General features: G+C 40.2%; 1 protein-coding gene across 6 annotated transcripts in view; it reads left to right on the top strand.

The window, feature by feature from the left end:
- Positions 1-20,842, top strand: part of spidr (scaffold protein involved in DNA repair) — a 252,990-nt gene that overhangs the window by 71,357 nt on the left and 160,791 nt on the right. For all 6 annotated transcript variants that reach the window (XM_048529193.2, XM_048529190.2, XM_048529192.2 and 3 more), the window contains exons 6-7: positions 8,626-8,879; positions 15,213-15,313. In XM_048529193.2, coding sequence (XP_048385150.1) covers positions 8,626-8,879; positions 15,213-15,313 — 355 coding nt within the window. The remainder of the gene's footprint in view (positions 1-8,625; positions 8,880-15,212; positions 15,314-20,842) is intronic.

Below are 20,842 nucleotides of genomic sequence, written 5' to 3'. Positions count from 1 at the left end.
CCTTTTGTAAGATGTCTATAACAATAAGGATAATTTACCTTGCCTTTGTTTACCAATTCACTTATCACCTTGAATCCACAGACTTACGAAGCACAGTTGGGCTCATGTCTCACAATAGTCAAATCGTTGACTCGAGTTGGGCGTTGAGACTGTGTGGAATTTCCAACACAATTGACTCTATGGGAATTTCTCACAAAATTGAAATTCTGATTGGCAGTTCCTCTGCCTCTGAAATCCTCCACAAAAGGTCTGTATAGTCAGAGAATTCCAAGGGTTCCAAATCATTTAATCTTAAAAATTAACCTGGAAAAGTTATAGGACTTTAAGGGATATGACCAAGAAGCTTGTGGATGATACAAAAATTGGTAGAATGATAAATAATTAGGAGGACAGTCAAAAATTGCAGGGGATATTATTGTACTGCCCAGGTACAGATCGTGGGCAGAGTGTGGCTAATGGGATTCACTTGAAAAATTGTGAGGTACTGCACTTGGGAAGGCTACCAAGGCCTTCACTACACTATGAATGCTAGGGCCCTAGAATGTGAAAAAGATGAGAGGGATCTTGTTGTGTATACCCACTTATCCCTGAAGATGACAGGGCAGGTAGGTAAAGTGGTTAAGAAGGCCTGTTGGGATACATTTTAGCAAAGGTATGGAATACAAGAAGAATAAATTGGAACTTTTAAAGTACTGGTTAGCCACAACTGGAGTACTGCATGCTGCTCTGGTCACCAGATTGTAGGAAGGATATGATTGCATTAGATAGGGGCTCTTATGATGCAGTGGTAATGTCCTTACTTCTGAACCAGGAGGCTTGGGTTCAAGTCCCACCTACTCCATAATACAATAACATTTCTGAACGGGGTTTGATTAGAAAATACATATGAATGCATTAGAGAAGATGCAGAGGTGTTTACTAGGAGTCTGGTAGAGCTGGAGGATCTAGCAGTGAGAAACAAATATGCAAGTTGAGGTTTTTTTTAATCTTGGAATGGTAAAGTTTGAGAGGGGACTTGAGAGAGGTATGTAAGATTATGAGGGACGTTTTTCCAGTAGCAGTCTCGATAATTGGGGAATATAGATTTAACGTAGAAGGCTAAGAGAAAGTTGAGGAGAACTTTTTTTTCACCCAGAAGGCACTGGAAGTCTGCAACTCTGCGTGCAAGTGTATTTGAGACAGAAACTTTCATAACATTTAATCAGTATTTAGATGTTCATTTGACTTGACAAAGCTTCCAGGCTGTGGACCAAGAGATGGTAAATGGATTTGTATAGATCTTTACTGACTGGTTTGGACAAGATGGGCCACATCGTCTCCTTTTCTATGTTGTAAATATTAATGAAAATTAAAAGCTTATTCTAACTCCTGAGTGGGTAATAACATGAGCCCTTGACTTGTTGATCCTTTCCAACCCCCAACCACGCTCTACATTCATCTGCTTGCCTGTAATCAACCCCTGTCCAATTTGTCAATGTATCTCCACAATTATGTTGCATGCTTCCTCTTTCACAGTAGCTGCTAAAGTGCACTGCTTACCATTGCAAATAGGAGGCCTGGTTTTTATGGTTATCCATCTACATGGCTTCAAGGATTCCTGAACAAGTCTCCCTATTTGGCAACCTTAGGCTCCTGTCCAGCAATTTCCTATATATAAGTTATCTAACTGTATTCATTTTTTTTATCTGATCAGCATCAGAAATAGAGTTCTTGACCTTGTCTTACCCAATAAAATTGAGATGGAAATGTTTCCTTTTTCATATATTTCATCTCTTTTTAGTCAACAACTAAAGACATTGGATGAGAATTTAAGAGGCATGGTTAGTAAGTTTGCAGATGACACCAAAGAAGTCAACAGTAAAGAAAGTTATCCAACATTACAGAGATTTTGATCAGTTGGGCCAATGGCCTGAGGGGATGCTCAGGGAGTTTAATTTCGATAAATATGTGAGTATCTGTTTCTGTGAAGTATGACTCTATGACATTGGTCTTGGCTGATAATTAAAGATCCTGTTACTTCCACTGAATTGTTATGAATGGACTTTTAATGTTGTGAAGCTGTATTTTTGAAGCTTAACATAACAACCCAGTTTCTGACCAGAGCACTGTAAGAGTGCGTGCAGCTTTTGACTTAAAAATCCCAGTTCTCCTGGATATGTTACCAGTCTCTATTTTCTAGATTAGCTTTTATGAAAATGAGTTGCAAGATTCAAAATGTTGATGACTCCCTTCTTCGTGATAAAGAAGACATTGCTGGGTTTGTTCTACAGGCGTCTAAGTTGCCTGAAATTGCAATTAAGTATTAATGTAAGTGAATATCTATATATAGTTATTCAGTTTTTTGAAGCTCCAAGATATTTTGCAAAGTACAATCAGGCAAGAATGTACTCCTAGTAACTTCATGCTCACTGAAGAAAACCTGTTCCTTTGTCGAAAGCAAATTACCAATCAGCCTAATGGAATTATTTACCAACAGGAATTGTCAATTGATGTGAAGGTCACACCAAGCACAGCTTCCTTTTAATGACTCTTGCGAGAACAGTAACAGGTGAAAAAAAGGATATTAAAATATGATTATTATTTATTTTTTCATATTTTATATAGTTTCTCTTTTTGATTTATATGTACTTCAGATCTTCATTAATCCCTCAGAGAGTGTGCTGTTTTTACTTTAAAAGCTTCCTCTTCAGTGTTTCTCCTTTGTCTTTCTATAGGACTATAGTTATCTGTTTCAATTCTTATTTATCTAACTAAAGCCAGAGAATTACTTGTTATGACTTATCTTCCTGTTTGTCCACAGTCTGTACAAAGAATCTATCCATACCCCAATCCTGTTTTCCATCCCTGTGTCACCTCTTGGTGACATAATCTGAAAACACAGCTTTAGTTTTAACACTGACAATACCTGGCACTACTTCAATGCCATCTTTCTCGACCTTCCACTATTGGTGAATTATCCAACACGAGGACATGGGTTGGGAGTGGAATTCTGTCATGTGGCCTATTCAACTGACACATCACTTAATCTGATTATAGCTGATCTTGGGTTTTGTTTTCACTTTCCTTCCTGCTTCCTGTATCCCTGGATTCCTGAGCAACCCAAACTTTGTTTCTTGCTGCATTAAAGGGATAATGCAGGAAAATGGGGCCGAAGATCAGCCACAATCTCATTGAATGGTGAGGTGACCTTAAAGGCCTCAATGACCTATCCTGCTCCTATTGCACATATACTGAATATAGTTAAAGATGGACCGTCTACAACCCTCTGTGGTAGAGAATTCCAAAGATTCACAGTCCTTTGAATGAAGAAGTTTCTCATCTCAGTCTAAAACAATTGACTGTTTATCTTGAGACCGAGCCACTATTCCCCAGTCAGTAGAGACAACTTCTCTGCATCTATTCTGTCAAGCCCTTTCAGAAACTCATATACTTCAATGAGATGACCTCTCATTTTTCTAATTGAGATATAAGCCCAACTTATTTGTCGTCATACAATTGCCTTCTCATCCTAGAGACCCATCTAATGAGTCTTTGCTGTGCTATCCTTAGCCAAAGTCTGGAGACCAAAGCTTTACGCAGTTCTCCACATGTGGTTTCACTGAAGTCACATATAATTGTAGCAATACTTTCTTGTTCTTTTACTTCAAACCCCTTGCAATAAAAGCTAACATGTCCTCTCTCATCTTAATTGCTTGCTGTATAATACTTGCATGCAATTGTTGCATTCCGGTACAGACAGACCAAAACTTCTCTGAAGATCAATACCAAATTGCATCTCTAAATAATATTATGCTTTTCTGTTCTTTCTCTACAAGTATATAAAATCATGCTTCGTTGCATTATATTTCACCCAGTACAGATGAGGAGTGATCCCATCAAATTAGATGTAGGGGAAGACTGAAGCTGAAAGCTTAAATTTTGTGATCTGCAATGTAGTGACTTACCTGTTGATTGCACAGAGAAAAGGAACTTACGTTGCTGATTGGTAACAGTGAGAACTTATTCTTCTTGTTGCAGCATGGGCTATTGATGAAATTATCTGTGATGCTTACTGCCAAGGTGCATTTCTGGTAAAGATCTGCCCCAGTGACATTGGGAGCTGAAAACAGACCCTTTGGAGCCAGTTTTCAGCCTGAAAAGTGTGCTTGCTTGAGGCTTTCCCCCACTGTTATACAAAATATTATGGCACTGCCTTGAAATGATTTTGAATATTTGGATAATTTTGTGGTACAATCTATTGGTACTTTTAACAGGTCTGATTGAATCTGCAATTTAAGAAAGAAAATTTAGAAATGCGCCAAGACAGTCCAACTAAAAGTGATCTGAAATGCTGTCTGCAGTGAACATTTTCTTTTAATTGTCATTAGATGTATCCTTTATTGATAGTTTAAAGACCACATCTTTTTCTTTATTTTGGATTGTGGATCAAAATGGGAAAAGCATACCGCTTTAAATCAAGGACTGTGGAAACAGTTGCTGCAATTGTAAAAAAAAAGTTATTGGAATTTATTGTAAGTTGTGTTTACACTGTTGCTGGTTCAAGCAGTGGGGGAGGATGTGTGAGATGCCTAGGCCACTTGGGTATGTGTGCAGAACTCTCTTCGCCCAGAGGTAGTTTACAGAATGATGTGTTGGCCATCGGTGTGATTGACTCCTGGGAGTGTGAGCAGCTTGTGTGTGATCAACAGAGACAGAATCCTCCAGATTACAAAACAGAAAGGGGTTGCCTGTGTGTCTGGAGCTTTCGGAAGGGTATGGAACTTAAGGGAGCAGAATTATAAGTGGTAATTCACATTTTTGTTTTCTTGTGGTTAGAACAGATTTATTTGTAATAAATAGTAGTTTCTTGTTAAGTACAGAAACATAGTCAGGGATTGCCTAGTTCACACAGGTAAATTGAGGAGTTTTGAATAATTTGATCAAAAATTGTGTCACAGCCCTGGGAGTAGTACATTTTGAGAATCCACACACTCTTTTTGAGTAAGTCGTGACAATTTATTTTCTTCTTTTTGCCCATCTTCACATTGTCCTTTAACTTGAACAGAAGAAATTCCTTGGTTGTGTACACTATAGTCATTTTGAAAGCATCTTTTGATAAGTCAAACAGGAGGGAAGTTCTTCTAATTCCTTCCCATTTCCCCAGCTTCCCATTATATTTAACTGCAAAATGATCTGCCCAGTAGCCTGGAGAACTGAAGCAATTTTAAGGAATTTGAAAAATAAACAATATTTGCATTGGGCTCAATGCTAATAGCAGACTTCTAGTTCCTCAGCTTTAAAACTTCTGTTCTTCAGCAAAAGCTATTGAGCCAAATGGAGACATCAGTGCTCATTAATGTGAAAGGAGAAACAATATAGCCATTCTTTATATTTTGAGGGCAAATTTCATCTCTCCCGTTTTATAGCTGAGAAAGAAAATTTCGAGCAGAGTAATTTGCTTCCTCCCAGCAGGCTAGGTTTGAAAAAAATCCTCCCTTTCTGTATTCAAGTATCCAAGAGAGGAAAGCAAATGCCTTATCCTAATGATAACCAAATGTGTGTATAAAATGATCATGCTCAGTTTGGTTTACAGTTTTATAATTACGCGGTAGAGAAGTACCTTGATATCCTTAATTTTTTTTCCTTTCATTGCTGCTGTGACTGCTTGGTCTAATTTAATTCATAGTACCTGTTAACCTACTGACAATATTAGAGATATATTCTCCTGCCTTTCATATTTGGATTTTATTTCCAATGCAGATCAGAAAATGGTTTGGTTTAAACTAACAATTATAGTACTGATATGTGCATCTCTGCTCCTGGGTAATAATTTTCAGTCAAAAACTTTGCTGCCTGTATCAATGCAGAAATGACCACTACAAATTGAACCATGTGAACCCTGCAAAGTCCTCATTTATATCGTGGGGGGAGGGCAGTGGTCTGCAAGTGCCAAAATTGGAACAGCTGTGTGACAGATCAGTCAAGCTACAGCCCAACATAGTCATATTTATGGAATTATACCTCATTGACAATGTCCCAGCCAACATCGTCATCATTCCTCGGTGTGTCCTGTCTCACCAGCAGGAAAGACCCAGAAGAATAGGTGGCGCAAAGGTGTACGGTCAGGAGTGAGTTGCCTTGGAATCCCTAACATTGACTCTGATTCCTATGAAGCCTCATGGCTTCAAGTCAAACATGGGCAAAGCAACATCTTTTGGTTACTGCAAACAAGTATTCTTCCATGTTGAAGGTCACCTGGCAGTGGAAGGGCACAGAATATCTGGGTGAGGAACTTCACTATTCATCACCAAATGTGGCTTTGCAGCACCATTACTGGCTGAGCTTGCCAAATTCTATGGTGATGGTAATCTTTGGCAGGTGGTGAAGTAACCAACAAGAGGAAAATATATACTTGATCTCATCTTCAGCAATCTGCTGAAATAAGATGGACTGGTTGTGTCAGGTCAAGGAAGTGGAGATGAGAGGGAGGGTTGGACATGAAATGAGGCTGGGACATGGGGAGAGTTTAAAGCCGGTGAATTCCATGTTTAGGCCATTGGGCTGTAGGCTCCCAAGGTGAAATATGAGGTGCTGTCCTCCAGTTTGCAGGTGGCATCATTGTGACGCTAGAGGAGGACCAGATTGGACATGGCACCCAGGGAGTGGGAGGGGGAGTTAAAATGGGAAGGTGTAATCATTTTTCACATACAGAGCTCAGATGCTCTACAAAACAGTCTCCAAGTCTCCGTTTGGTCGCAGCGATGTAGAGGAGGCTACGTTGGGAGTAGCAGATGCAGTAGACTAAGTTGACAGATTTGCAGGTGAACCGCTGTCTGATGTGGAAGGTTTGTTTTGTGCCTTGAATGGCAGTGAGGGTGGAGGTGTAGTGGCAGATGTAGCACTTCCTGCGGTTGCAGGGAAAGGTGCTGGGGGTGGTGGGGTCAGTGGGGAGTGGACGAGGGAGTCATAGAGAGTGCGGTCCCTGCGAAAGGCACATATGGGTGAGGAGGGATATATATTTTTGGTTGTGGGGTTGGTTTGTAGGTGATGGAGTGGTGAAGAATGATATATTGGACATGGAGGTTGGTTGGGTGATAGGTGAGGATAAAGGGGTTTCTGTCTTTATTTTCATTGTGGGGGGGGGAGAAGATGTGAGGGCAGAGGTATGGGAAATGCAGCAGATGCATTTGAGGGCATTTCAATCACTGGAGGGAGGAAGTTACGGCCCTTGAAATTGGAGGACACCTGGGATATACAGGTATGGAATGCCCCAGCTTGAGAGTAGACGCGGCAGAGGCGGAGGAGTTGGGAGTAGGGGGATCACATTTTTGCATGAAGGTGGGTGATGGGAAGTGTAGTCTAGGCAGCTGTGTGAGTCAGTGGGCTTGAAATTGATGTTGGTTTCAGGGTGGTCAGTAGAGATAGAGACAGAGAGGTATCAGGAGCGGGAGGTATCAGAGATGGTCCAGCTGAATTTGAGGTTGGGGTGAAAAGTGTTAGTAAAGGTGATGAACTGTTCAAGCTCCTCGTGGGAGCACGAGGCATCGCCGATACAGCCACCAATATAGTGGAGGGCGAGCTGGGGAATAGTACCAGTGTAGCAGAGACTGTTCCACGTATCCTCCAAAGAGGCAGGAATAGCCTGGCCCATGTGGGTGCCCATGGCCACCCCCTTAGTTTGTAGGAAGTGAGAGGAGTTGAAGGAGAAGTTATTAAGGATAAGGACAAGTTCAGTCAAGCAGATGACAGTGTTGGTGGAGTGGGACTTCTTGGGCTCGTGTCAGAGGAAGAAGTGGAGGGCTTTTAGGCCATCCAGGGAATGATGAGGTTGGAGGCTGTGGGTGGGAGGTCACCTGAGTTGATGAGGTTATGAATGGTTTGAGAGATGATGATTTGTTGGTCAGGGGTGGGGGTCATGATCGAGGGAGTGGTAGGAGGAGGTTTCAGAGAGTTGGGGCCTGGCCTCGGCTATGTAAAGGTCCATGTGCCATAACACTACTGTGTCTCCCTTAACTGCGGGTTTGATGGTGAAATAGTCGGAGGTTTTGACACCCTAGTTACAGAGGACTTTAATCTCCTTACGTACTTGATCAATCAAGTTGACAAAGCCAGAATGCTTTATGACAGTCTCCTGGAGCAACATGCTGAGGAATTGACAAGGGACAAAGTTAACTTAGATCTAATATTGTACTGTGTAATGAGGCAGAGTTAAACAATTTTTCCCAAGTTCCAGTCTTGTAGTATGTATTGTAGGCATGCATATAAAGCTCAACGCTTAGGTGGAGCAGTGGTAATGTCCTTACCTCTAGGCCAAAAGGCCCAGGTTCATGTCCCACCTGTGTCATAGCACATCTGAACAAATTGATTAAAAATATCTATAAAATACTCTAGGAAATAATAATTACAGAAGGGTATTCTCATAAATATGTGAAACAAGCAGAACTTAAGTGGATGTCTACTGATGAATGATTGATCATCGCAAGAATCTGAATTGTTTCAGCTCTGGAAACTTCTGATTCCTTACTTTAAAAATGTTTTTACAGTTGTAATTCATCAGTTTCTTCAACCTGAACCTTCCCTTAACCAAAATATATATGTATTGAAAATATACTGCTGTGAAAATAACTTGTATTTGTCTTGTTCTAGACAGCAGAAGTTATTTTGGAATTTTCATCTGATGATGAAAGCATAAAAGAACGTGAATGGTACACAAAGCCCTTTCCATCCACTTCTGCACAATCACCTACAGCTAATTGTAGATCAGAACATGACAAGACCATGAGATCAGCAAGCAATTGGTTGAAAAGTGCACAAGCATTTCTACAGACACCTGAGAAGCAAAAGAGAAAACAATTCAAAACTCCAGAAGATTCTGCCAAAAAGAGAAAGAAATTTATGAGGTTAGCTGGTGTGCCATATGGTACATTTTTGTTTGACAGTACAAATGTGGAAGATTTATTGATCAGGATTCATTTTCTCTTGCAATTTTACTCTTGAAATATCTCCTGAACTATTTTATGACTTCATAAAAGATTTCTGGGAAATATTGGACCTTTGGCGAGATTAGATATTCTGATAAGTATCACAATAGGCTCTCTCCTGGAATAAATTTCATTTATACCAAATATAGTTCACTTTTGCACTCTGCATTTTCATAGGAGGATAGAATTATTGACATTCAAGGCACAGAAGAAAGCTATTCGCTCCTCTCTGTTTATACCGACAGAAAGAATAGCTATTCAGCAAAATCCTACTTTCCAGTTCTTGAATTGTAGCCTTGTGATTTCAGCTCTTCAAGTCTGTATCAAAGTTTTTTTTTAAATACAGTGAGGATTTCTGTGCCTAACAGTGTTTCAAAGAAATGAGTTCAAGACACTTCTGGATGATAAAATTTATTCCAGACTCCTCTCTAACAACACCACCAATCACTTTAAATCAATGTCCTGTCCCTGGTTATTGAAGATTATTTTGACATGCATTCTGAATAAATATACGTAAGATTTCATAAACATGAGCTAATTATATGTATTGAACTAAAGGCAGATTAACAATTTCAAAGAAAAGAGTCGACACAATTTCAAGAAGTCTGACAGTTCTGACTGCAGGCATTTATGATGTATGAATAGAAAGAACGAAATTGAAATTACAGTTGGATCTGCCTTGGGCTGCAATTCTACACAATTCAATAAATTTGCAAACCAAAAAAGTTTAAGACACAGAACTTAATTTGCCAAGTTCAGAAGTTACCATAGGGAGTGCTAAAGCCATAAGACTTTTTTTTCTTGCAGGTTTGAGGGTGAATCAGAATGGTCTTTGTCAAAGATTGCAGATTTTTTAAAGTAGAAAATCTTTCAGGTGTAAGAAGTCAGTCCGTACCCATTTATAGTACCCATACCATTTAATTGGAACTTGCCGCGTCTTACCAAGTTGTGAACTAAAACCTTTTGAAACAGGTTTTCAACAATTCAAACCAGAAGTGTTACCTGTAACATTAACCTGATGTCTCTTGATTCTCCCTCCATCCTCATCTTAGGATAACTCAGACAGGTGCTTGTTGGATTGAGAACATGATGATCTAACTATTTTAGATAAGCAATTTCTGTTTCTGTGTCGTTTCAAAGAGAAAATGGGTGAGTTCATGTCATGTAAACAAAACCTGAGAGCTGAGTTTTGATAGTAGGGCATTCTCAAGTTTAATATTTTTCCTCTTTTCAAAGCAAATGAACTTGCCTTCTATTTCATGCATTTCTAACTTTTAATGTTGAATCATGTAAGTATGATATTCATAATGTATTATTGTTATCTGTGAACATCTGTTCTAAAGTGGCAGAAAAATGAATTTTAGTTTTCATTCCTTCAAAAAGTAATTTTGAACAATAATTTGACAGCAGTATTGACAGGAAATCATGTATCTTGAGCTACATAACCAACAAGATACTTAGGGAGATAATTGCTAAACTGCTTGCTGACTTGATTTTTACAATGCCAGAAACAGGTTCATAAAGCAAAATAAAAGTTTATACTTTTATTTGCTATCTGGGTTGAGGGGAGATTCTGAGAAGCTAAGAAGTCAGTGGGAAGGAAATTCCAAAAGCAACAGGCCTTGGACGTGTCAGCAAGGAATACAAGCGTGTTGAAGATATGAGTTTAAGTAACCCATGTGAACTCACAAGTTTGCTGAGTTAGAAGCCTGTCTTAAAGGTTTTGGGGAGAGACGTTAACTAAATAAAATACCATCAAATGATTCTATGGCAGAAATTTATCGCTGTGCCAACTTAGTGAGAGGTTTTAGTGTAGAGACAGATGTGACTCTTTACTGAGGTTTGACAGACTATAATGTTGTTGCTTGGCTGAGGGATGAATAATTCTTTTGATGTTTGTAATTGTTCAAACATTTCTTTTATAATGTGAGACAAGTCATAGTTTTTTTAGTGTAACCAAGTTTTATGTTCTATTTTTCAAAGTATTTTGACAGCCTGTTCTAACTGACTTCCATAGTAGACAAAACGATAGGTTAAGCTTATAGTCTATCAAATCAGGCTTCATTCTGAGATCTCATTTTTCGAGTATGACTTTCAGCAGGAGTCATAACAGTAGCTAGAATTGACTGTTGAATGGTAGGATTAGAAAACATAGCGCTCATGTGTGACTTCTCTGTTTGCTATTTGAAGGGAGGCATAAAGCATTTGATTGGCAGGAACGGTAAGTGGGGCTGTAGTGTATTTTGTACGCTTAAGTTGGCTGAACTGACTTCTCTTAGTATTAGGTTTGCAGTCTCTTATATTGTTTGTTTTTCTTTTTCCTGTAAATGTCAAATTGTAATATGGATGACCTGTGCTCTTGTTGTCAAAGCAAAGATGCCTCTATTACAAGCTTATAGAGGGACCAAAAATCAAATTTCCAGGTTACAGAACACATCTGGCCAACGTGTTTCTTCTGTTTCTATGGAACATCATAGTTCTGCAATGATGTTATTGCATTACAAACATATTTCTTGTCTCAGTATGATATAATAATGTTAGAGCTTTAAACTGTGGCAGGGACATAAAAAAGATTATTTCAGGTCGTCCACCTGTTATATACCCTGACCAATTAACCCTTACATTGAACCTGAAGAAAATATATGACAGATTCAAAAAAATTGTAAAATTGTTCTAAAATGTACTTGTCTTCCTATTCATGAAGTTCAATCTGCATGAATTGCAATATCCACAAGAATATGTTGAAAGAGTTGATAAGATTACTTGTACATATAACTGTTGTCTGTCTTTATGATGCACCCTGGAATTACAGATTACGGCTGAATGCAATTTTCCTGTTTCTTTTGGCTCACCATGACCATGGATATCTACATTTGTGCTGTATGCTATGTTTGCAGTTTATCTCATTAAGCATAGTGATTGTGTCATATATGGTAACGGAGTTATGCATAAACATAGGATTTGGTCAACACAATATTCTACCAATTCTTTTGTGAACTGATGCATCTGTGAGAGATAAATTGTTTAAGGATTAGGCAAAGTAGGTTCTTCCATTTAATTGGCTCACTGTACGCCATAGATGCGGTCTAGTAACTATGTCCTTTAGTACTGTAGGAACTCAGTCAGTAGAGGTTCTACTAAGCCACTGTTCATAATAAGCATCGAAGCTCTCTATCTGGAGTAGATTTAGTATTCATGTTAACATTTGGAGTACTGTGTACAGTTCTGGTCGCCACATTACCAAAAGGGTGTGGATTCTTTGGAGAGGGTGCAGAGGAGGTTCACCAGGATGTTACCTGTTATGGAGGGTGCTAGCTATGAAGAGAGGTTGAGTAGATTAGGATTATTTTCATTAGAAAGATGGAGATTGAGAGGGGACCTGATTGAGGTCTACAAAATCATGAGGGGTGTAGACAGGGTGGATAGCAAAAAGCTTTTTCCCAGAGTGGGGGACTCAATTACCAGGGGTCATGAGTTCAAAGTGAGAGGAGGAAAGTTTAAGGAAGATATGTGTGGAAAGTTCTTTACACAGAGGGTGGTGGGTGCCTGGAACGCGTCTATTTTCCAGCACTTGGCCTGTAGCCTTGCATGCTGTGTCATTTCAAGTGCTCAGTTAAATAGTTAATAAATACCTTGAGGCCCCCCTGCCTCTACCATTCTTTCAGGCAGTGAGTTACCCACAACTCTGTGGTTTGAAGAATTTCTTCCCTGGATCTCCTTTAAACCTTCTTATCTTAAAATAGTACCACCTGGTTATTGAGCTACTACTAAGGAGAAACATTTCTCTCTATCTACTCTGCCTGTGCCCCTCAGAGCTTTGTACAAATTAATCAAATCTCCCTTCATCCTCCTCCTTCTCGAAGGAAAACAGCGCAGCCTATCTCTTTTTGTAGCTGGATTTCTCCAGCCAGTGAACATCTTGGTTGAATGCACAAAAACAGAAATTGCTAGGGAAATTCAGTTGGTCTGGTAGCATCTGTGGAGAGAAACAGACTGGCTAATGCCCTGGAGACGCTGGTTCAAACCTCACCAAGCAGTTGGTGAAACATAAGTTCATAAACTGTAACTAGTCTCAGTGAAAAAATTGCTCGTTCACCAATGACCTTTAGAGAACAAAATCTTCTGTCCTGATCTGGCAGACATCTGACTGCAGTCAGTAATTATGTTGTTGACACTTAAAACATTTCAAGCCCAGTGACCCTCCTTCACAAGGTGGAATCTAGAAGATTTCCTCTACCTTCAAGGATCTGTGGGCATGCAGATCAAGGTCCCTCTGATCTTCTGTATTTCTTAGGGTCCAACTTCTAGTTCTTTACCTTGTTAGTCCTCCCAATACATCACCTCATACTTAGATCATAGAATCCCCGCAGTGTGGAAACAGGTCCTTCAGCCCAACAAATCCACACCGATCCACAGAGCGTCCCATCCAGACCCATCCCCCATAGCCCACCTAATCTACACATCTCTGAACACTCCGGGCAATTTAGCATGGCCAATCCACCTAGCCTTCACATCTTTGGAATGTGGTTGGAAACCTGAGCACCCGGAGGAAACCCGCGCAGACACGGGGAGAATGTACAAACTCCACATAGACAGTCGCCCGAGGGTGGAATCGAACCTGGGTCCCTGGCACTGTGAGACAGCAGTGCTAAGCACTGAACTACCATGCCCACACTTCTTGGAATTAAATTTGATTTGTTCATTTGCTGAATATCTCTGTCTAACCACCACCTTTGCTTGGACAGAAAATCCCCAAGAATTGTCTTGATCGTGTCTAAGACATTGTAAAGCGTGATTCAGGGAATATGACTGCCAAGCTGTTCCTTGTCCAGCCTGTAGGGCAGCTTTTCTAATTTTGGTAAAAGCTGATGAATGTCAGCAGGGAGGCCAAGAGGTTCAGGTGCATAACTCCTTGAAAGTAGCATCACAGATAGACAGCGTGGTGAAGAAGACATTTGGCACGGTTGCCTTTATCAGTCAGAGCATTGAATAGAGGAGTTGGGACATCATGTTGAGGCTGTACTGGACATTGGTGAGGCCACTTTTGGATTGTGTACAGTTCTGGCTGCCCTGCTATAGGAAGGATATTATTAAGTCGGAGAGGGTGCAGAAAAGATTTACAAGGATGTTACTGAGAATGTGGAGGGTCTGAGTTATAAGGAGACGCTGGATGACTGGGACTTTTTCCCCTGGAGTGTAGGAGGTTCAGGGGAGACTTTTATAGAGGTTTGTAAAATCATGAGAGGCACAGATAAGGTGACTAGCAAAGGTCTTTTCCCTAAGGCAGGTGATTTCAAAACTAGAGGGCATAATTTTAAGGTGAGAAGAAAGAGAAAGAGATTTCAGAGGGACTTCTTCACTATCTACCTGCAACACCACTTCTAAGGAACTATGAACCTGCACTCCAAGGTCTCTTTGTTCGGCAACATTCCCCAGGACCTAACTATTAAGTGTACAGGTCCTGCCCTGATTTGCCCTATCAAAATCTCGCACCTCACATTTGTCTAGATTAAACTCGATCTGCCACTGCTCAGACCATTGGCTACATCCCCTGTGAAAACGTGCCTTGTGAGGCTGCTGTAAAACCCACTCCTAGAAAACATTGGATAGTTGTCACCAGAGTATTGTGTGCAGGTTTGGTCATTAAATTATAGCAAGATCATGATTGCAAGAGAAAGGACACGGAGGAGATTTGCAAGGATTTTTCTAAGAATGGAGAATTTTAGCTGTGAGCAAAGATTGACCTGGCTAACAATGTTTTCTTTGGTACTATTGATGTTGGGGAAATTTAATTTTGTCGTGTGATATGATGCTCCTAGATTGTGGATAAATATGACTTATTTATGTTACAAAGTGTTCAATAAGCAGGAAACATAAACTTGAGTTACTTGATAAACAAATTAGCAGAGAGATGAGTGATGTTTCACTCAGGACATGGTGGGCCTGTTACTCACTACCCAAAGAGGGCAAAGCTAAAATCTTCCAAAATATACCCAGATTCTTTTAACTGTACCTGAGGTGCTGCGACCTACAAGAGTTATGGGTCAACGGTTAGAAATGGTTGGTTTATGCTGACTGACACTTCTTACTTGTGTGAATACAATGGATGAATGTGTCATTGATGAATCTGTTTCATGTTGCCTATACTGGGAGAATCTTAGCACTCAGTTGTAGGATGCAACACAGCTAAATCTAAGATTGAAATTTCTGAAATTTAGAATAAAACTGACTTAAGGTATTTTATTTCTACAGGGGAGGGCTAGCAGAAAGATTAAACAGACTACAGTGCCGAGAAAGGTCTGCCATTAACTTTTGGAGGCATCAGTCTCTAGCTGATTTACAAATTCACACAGGTAGGATTCCTGTATTACTAAGAATATAATACTTAATACAGTATCATCTGCAGCAGTTTGCTTTGGCATCTATTTATGCATTTAAACATGCAATGGTCAATATTATTTCTGAAAACCTTTTCTATGACTCATGGGATGTGACCATCATTGGCAAGGTCAGCATTGGATTATCCTTCTCTAACTGTCCTCGAGGAATTGATAAACCATTGTCTTGAGAGAAGGAGAGAGAGAGAGAGAGAGAAAACATTTGAAGACAGAATCATTTAGAATATCAGCAATCGTGGGAGTCAGGAGTGAAAGCAGTTTAATGGGAACAGAATTGAGGTAAGAAGAGATTGCTGTTTTGGACAAGATGAAGTCAGTTGTTTGAAGGAGGCTCCTGACCCGAAATGTCAGCTTTCGTGTTCAACTGATGCCGCCTGGCCTGCTGTGTTCCTTCAAATGTTTTGCACATTAATATGGGTTAAATCTTGTAGTGTTTGAAAAGTATACATGGCATAAGTGGGATTTTCAGTTCAGGTAATTGCTTAGTGCCCATCAGGTTTATGTAGAAAAGGTAAAAAGAAATTTAAAGTGATGAAAGATACATTAAGTTATGAAAATTTACAATGTTCAAAATGTTTATATTGAGAGTCAGATCCCACACAGCAATCTGGCTTGACTGAACATGTTTTGTTTTCATTTATCAAGGGAGTCTTTCACTGAAAACAAGTGCTGCTGCAGATTCGGTTTTAACAGTAAAACAGAAGTTTGTTCTGCACAATAAATGATAAAATAGAATAAACCAACTTAAAGTCACAGACTTATACAGCACAGAAATGGACCCTTTGGTCTAATTTGTCCTTACCCACCAGATATCTTAAATTGATCTATTTAAATAGATCTAAAATAGTCCCAGTTGCCGCATATTTCTCAAACCCTTCCTATTCACGTACCCAGATGGGTACGTGAATAGGAAGGGTTTGAGAAATATGGGGCAACTGGGACTATTTTAGATGTTGTTTATGTACCTGCCTCCACCACTCTGGCATTTTGTTCCATTCAGACACCACTCTCTTCATGAAAACGTTGCTGTTCGAGTCTCTTTTTAAATCTTTTCCCACTCACCTTAAAAACCGATGCCCTCTAGTTTTGGACCCCCCTACCATGGGAAAATGACCTTGACTATTCACCCTATCCATGCCCCTTATAATTTTATAAACCTCCATAAAGTTACTCCTCAGCTTCTGCCATTCGAAGGGAAAGAAAGCCCAGCCTATTCAGCCTCTCCCTATAGCTCAAGCCCTCCAATCCCAGCAATGTAAATGTTTGCCTGAACCCTTTGAAATTTCATAGCATCTTTCCTATAGCAGGGAGACCAGAATTGAATGCAGTATTCCAAAAGTGGCTTCACGACTATCTCCTGTACAATTGCAACATGACGTCCTCACTCCTCTACTCAGTGTACTGACCAAAGAAGTCAAGTGTGCCAAGCACCACATTCTCTACCCTATCTACCCGTGACTCCACTTTCAAGGAACCTGCACCTGCCCTTCTAGGTCTCTTTGTTCAGCAATACTTCCCAGGGCTCGCCTGTTAACTGTTTAAGTCCGCCCCTGATTTGCCTTACCAAAATGCAATACCTCACATTAATCTAAAGTAAACTCCATCTGCCATTCCTTGGCCCTTTGGCCCATCTGATCAAGGTCCCGCTGTACTCTGAGATAACCTTCTTCACTGTCCACCACAACACCAATCCTGGTGTCATCTGCAAACTTACATCTCCTGTATTCGCACCCAAATCATTTATATAAATGATGGTCACAGGCCTCCAGTCCAAAAACAACATTCCACCACCGCTCTATCTCCTTCCTTGGGACCAATTTTGTATCCAATTGGCTAGCTCCCCTTGGATTCCATTTGATCTAATTTTGCTAACCAGTCTACCATGTGAAACCTTGTCAGATTCATTACTGAAGTTCATATAGACAATGTCTACCACTCTGCCTTTATCAGTCATCTTTGTTACATCTTCAAGAAGCTTAAATAAAGTTAGTAAGATATGATTTCCCACACACAACCCATTTTAAGTATCCTAATCAGTCCTAGCCTTTCCAAATGCACGTAAATCCTGTTCGTCGGAATCCCCTCCAACAACTTACCCAATGTATACTTTAGGCTTTCTGGTCTATAGCTCTGGCTTTTCCTTACCACCTTTCTTAAATAATGGCACCTCCAGCTAATCTCTAGTCTTCTGGCACTTCATGTGTGGCCATCAATGATACAAATATCTTTGCAAGGAGCATAGCAATCTCTTCTCTAGCTTCCCACAAAGTTCAGGGATTCACTTAGTTAGGTCCCATGGATTTATCCATCATTATGCATTTTATGACATCCAGCATCCCATCTTTTGTAATATGGGCACTTTTCAAGATGTCACTATTTATTTCCCCAAGTTCCCTAGCTTCATCACCACCTCCACAGTAAATACTGATGCAAATGCCCTTTATTATCCCACTCATCTCTGATGGTTCTACACATAGCCTTGTTGATCTTTAAGAGGCCCCGCTGTCTCCCTAGTTACTCAGTTGCCTTTAATGTATTCGTAGAATCTCTTTGGATTCTCCTTAAGCTTATTTTCCTGAGCTATCTCATGTCCCCTTTTTTGCCCTCCTGATTTCCCTCTTAATTGTACTCCTACTGTCTTTATATTCCTCTAGGGATTCATTCAATCACAGCTGTCTATACCTGACATATGCCTCCTCCATTTTCTTGATCAGAGCCTCAATTTCTCAAGTTATTCAGCACTCCGTACCCCTAACAGCCTTGCCCTTCGCACTAATAGGAACATATTGTCTCTGAATGTTCATTAGCTCATTCTTAACGGTTTCTGACTTTCCACCCATCCTTCCACCAACGAATAGCCTCTCCCTATCAACTTTTGAAACTTATTGCCTAATACCATCAAAATTGGCCTTCCTCCAATTTAGAACTTTAACTTTTAGATCAGGTCTATTATAAAACTTGTATAAAACTAATAGAATTATGATGACTGGCCCCAAAGTGCTCCCCTGTGCACGTCTCAGTCATCTTCCCTGCCTTATTTCCCAAGAGAATGTTAAATTTTGCTCCTTGTAGGTACATCCATATATTGACTGAGAAAACTTTCTTGAACACACTTGACAGATTCTTCTCCATCTAGCCCCTTAACACTATGGCAGTCCCAGTCCATGTTTGAAATGTTAAAACCCCTACCATTACAACCCTATTATACTTAGAAATGTCTGAGATTTCATTACACTGTTTACTTCTCAATTTCCCGCTGACTCTTGGGGGTCCTATAGTACAATCCCAGTAAGGTGATTATTCCAATCTCATTTTTCAGTTCCACCTATGTAACTTCACTGTACCTCTTCCCAGGAATATCTTCCCTAAGTACAACCGTAATGTTATCTTCAATGAAAAACGCCACTCTCCCTCCTCTCTTGTCTCCCCCATTTCTATCCTCTATAGCATTCCACGCCCTGGAACATTAGGCTGTCAGTTCCGTCCCTTCCTGATTCATGTTTCTGTTATAGCTCTGATATCCCTGTCCCATGTACCCAACCATGCCCTGAGTCCATATACCTTACCTGTCAGGACTCTTGAATTAAAATAAATGGAGCTTAATTGATCAGTCTCACCTTGTTCTCTGCCTTACTGTTGCCTGCTTTGAGTATTCAACATGTTGTCTTTTCTACCATACCAGCCTCAGGCTTAGCCCTTTTCTCACTATCTCACATGTACAAGTTTAACTTAACTACTTCTTCAGTTCTTAGTCTTCAAACAATTTGATTTTGTCTACATGATTTGAAGTAGTGGCTGAATATGTAGGATACTGCAAAAACTCTGAGACTTTCATCAATTGTGCTACTAATGTGTGCTACACTGTAGCAAGACTGTTCCAATGTAGCCATCACACTGGCATTGACCAACCATTGTGGAAATTTATGCAGATATGAACTGTGCACAGAAAGTGGGATAATGTAACCCAACCAATTGTGGCCCTATCACTGTATTCTCAATCATCAGTGAAGTGATGGAAGGGATTGTCAACAATGCTGTCAAATGACATCTCCAAAGGAATAGCTTACTCATTGATGCTCCGTTTGGTCCTACCATGTCCACTGTGCTCCTGAACACCTTGCAGCCTTGTTCCAGGCATGGACAAAAGTTTGAATTCCAGAGGTGAGGTGAAATTGACTGGACTTAACATCAAGGCAGCATTTGACCAGGTTTGGCATCAAAGAGTCTTATGAAAAATGGTGTCATTGGACATCAAGGAGAAAACTCTGCTACATGGAAATATACTAGCTCAAAGCAAAGTGGTTGTTGTTGTTGGAGTTCAGTTGTCTCAAATCCAGAACTTCTGTATAGGAATTCCCTCAGATAATGCCCTAGGCCCACCCATCTTCAGCTGTTTTTATTAATGACATTTTCTTTTTCATAAGGTCAGAAATATGACTTTCAGTGGTTGCACAATGTTCATTTTCATTCACATGTCCTTGTATACTGAAGCAGTTCTAGCCCATAAGCAACAAGCCCTGAACAATGTCCAGGCTTAGGCTGATGAGGGGCATGTTGCTTTCACACCAGAGAAATATTATTAAAATGCTCTAACGTTAAAATTGCTTGGATGTTACATGTGGGACCGGATTTTGGAAATTTTGTTATTCATTATGGTAGGTGGCAGTACCTGGCTGAGCCAGCATTTATTGCATATTTGTCCTTGAGAAGCTGCCTTGTTGAACGCTGTAGTCCATTTTGTGTAGGTGGACTCGCAGTGTCATCAAGGAGGGAGTTCCACGATTTTGACTCGGTGATACTAAAGGAATGGCGATATATTTCCAAGTCAGGATGGTGAGTGACTTGGAGGGGAACTTGCAGGTGGTGGTGTTGCCATATATCTGCTGTCCTCGTCCTTGTAGAGAATAGTGGTTTGAGTTTGGAAAGTATTTTCTAAGGAGTCTTGGTGAATTTCTGCATTGCATCTTATGGATTGCACATGCTGCTGCTGCTGCTGGTGGTGGAAGGAGTAAATGTTTACAACGTAAGACCATGACATATAGGAACAGAATCAGGTCAGCCGAATTGTTGAGCCTGATTCTGCCATTCGATTGTGGTTGAGCTGTTTTTTGATCCCATTCTCCTGCTTCCTCTTCTTGATCTTTGATACTCTTGCTAATAAAACCTATCTTTACCTTAAATACACTGAATGGCTCAGCTCCAAGCTTTCTCTGGCAATATATGCCGCAAGTTCACCACCCTGTGGCCAAAAAAATTCCTCCTTGTCTCAGTTTTAAGTAGTCATATCTTCACTCTGGGGCTATGCCCTCTGGCCCAAAGCTCTCCTACTAGTGAAAACATTTTCTCCATATCCTCTCTTTCCGGGCTTTTCTGTATTCTGTAAGTTTCAGTGAGATGCCCTCTGATTGTCCTAAACTCCATTGAGTACAGAACCAGAGTCATCAACAGTCCTCAGATGATGAGCCCTCCCTTCTTCGATCATTC

The sequence above is a fragment of the Stegostoma tigrinum genome, chromosome 5 (assembly GCF_030684315.1).
Source record: "Stegostoma tigrinum isolate sSteTig4 chromosome 5, sSteTig4.hap1, whole genome shotgun sequence".
NCBI classification, from domain to species: Eukaryota; Metazoa; Chordata; class Chondrichthyes; order Orectolobiformes; family Stegostomatidae; genus Stegostoma; species Stegostoma tigrinum.
This window is presented reverse-complemented; position numbering and strand designations above follow the sequence as displayed.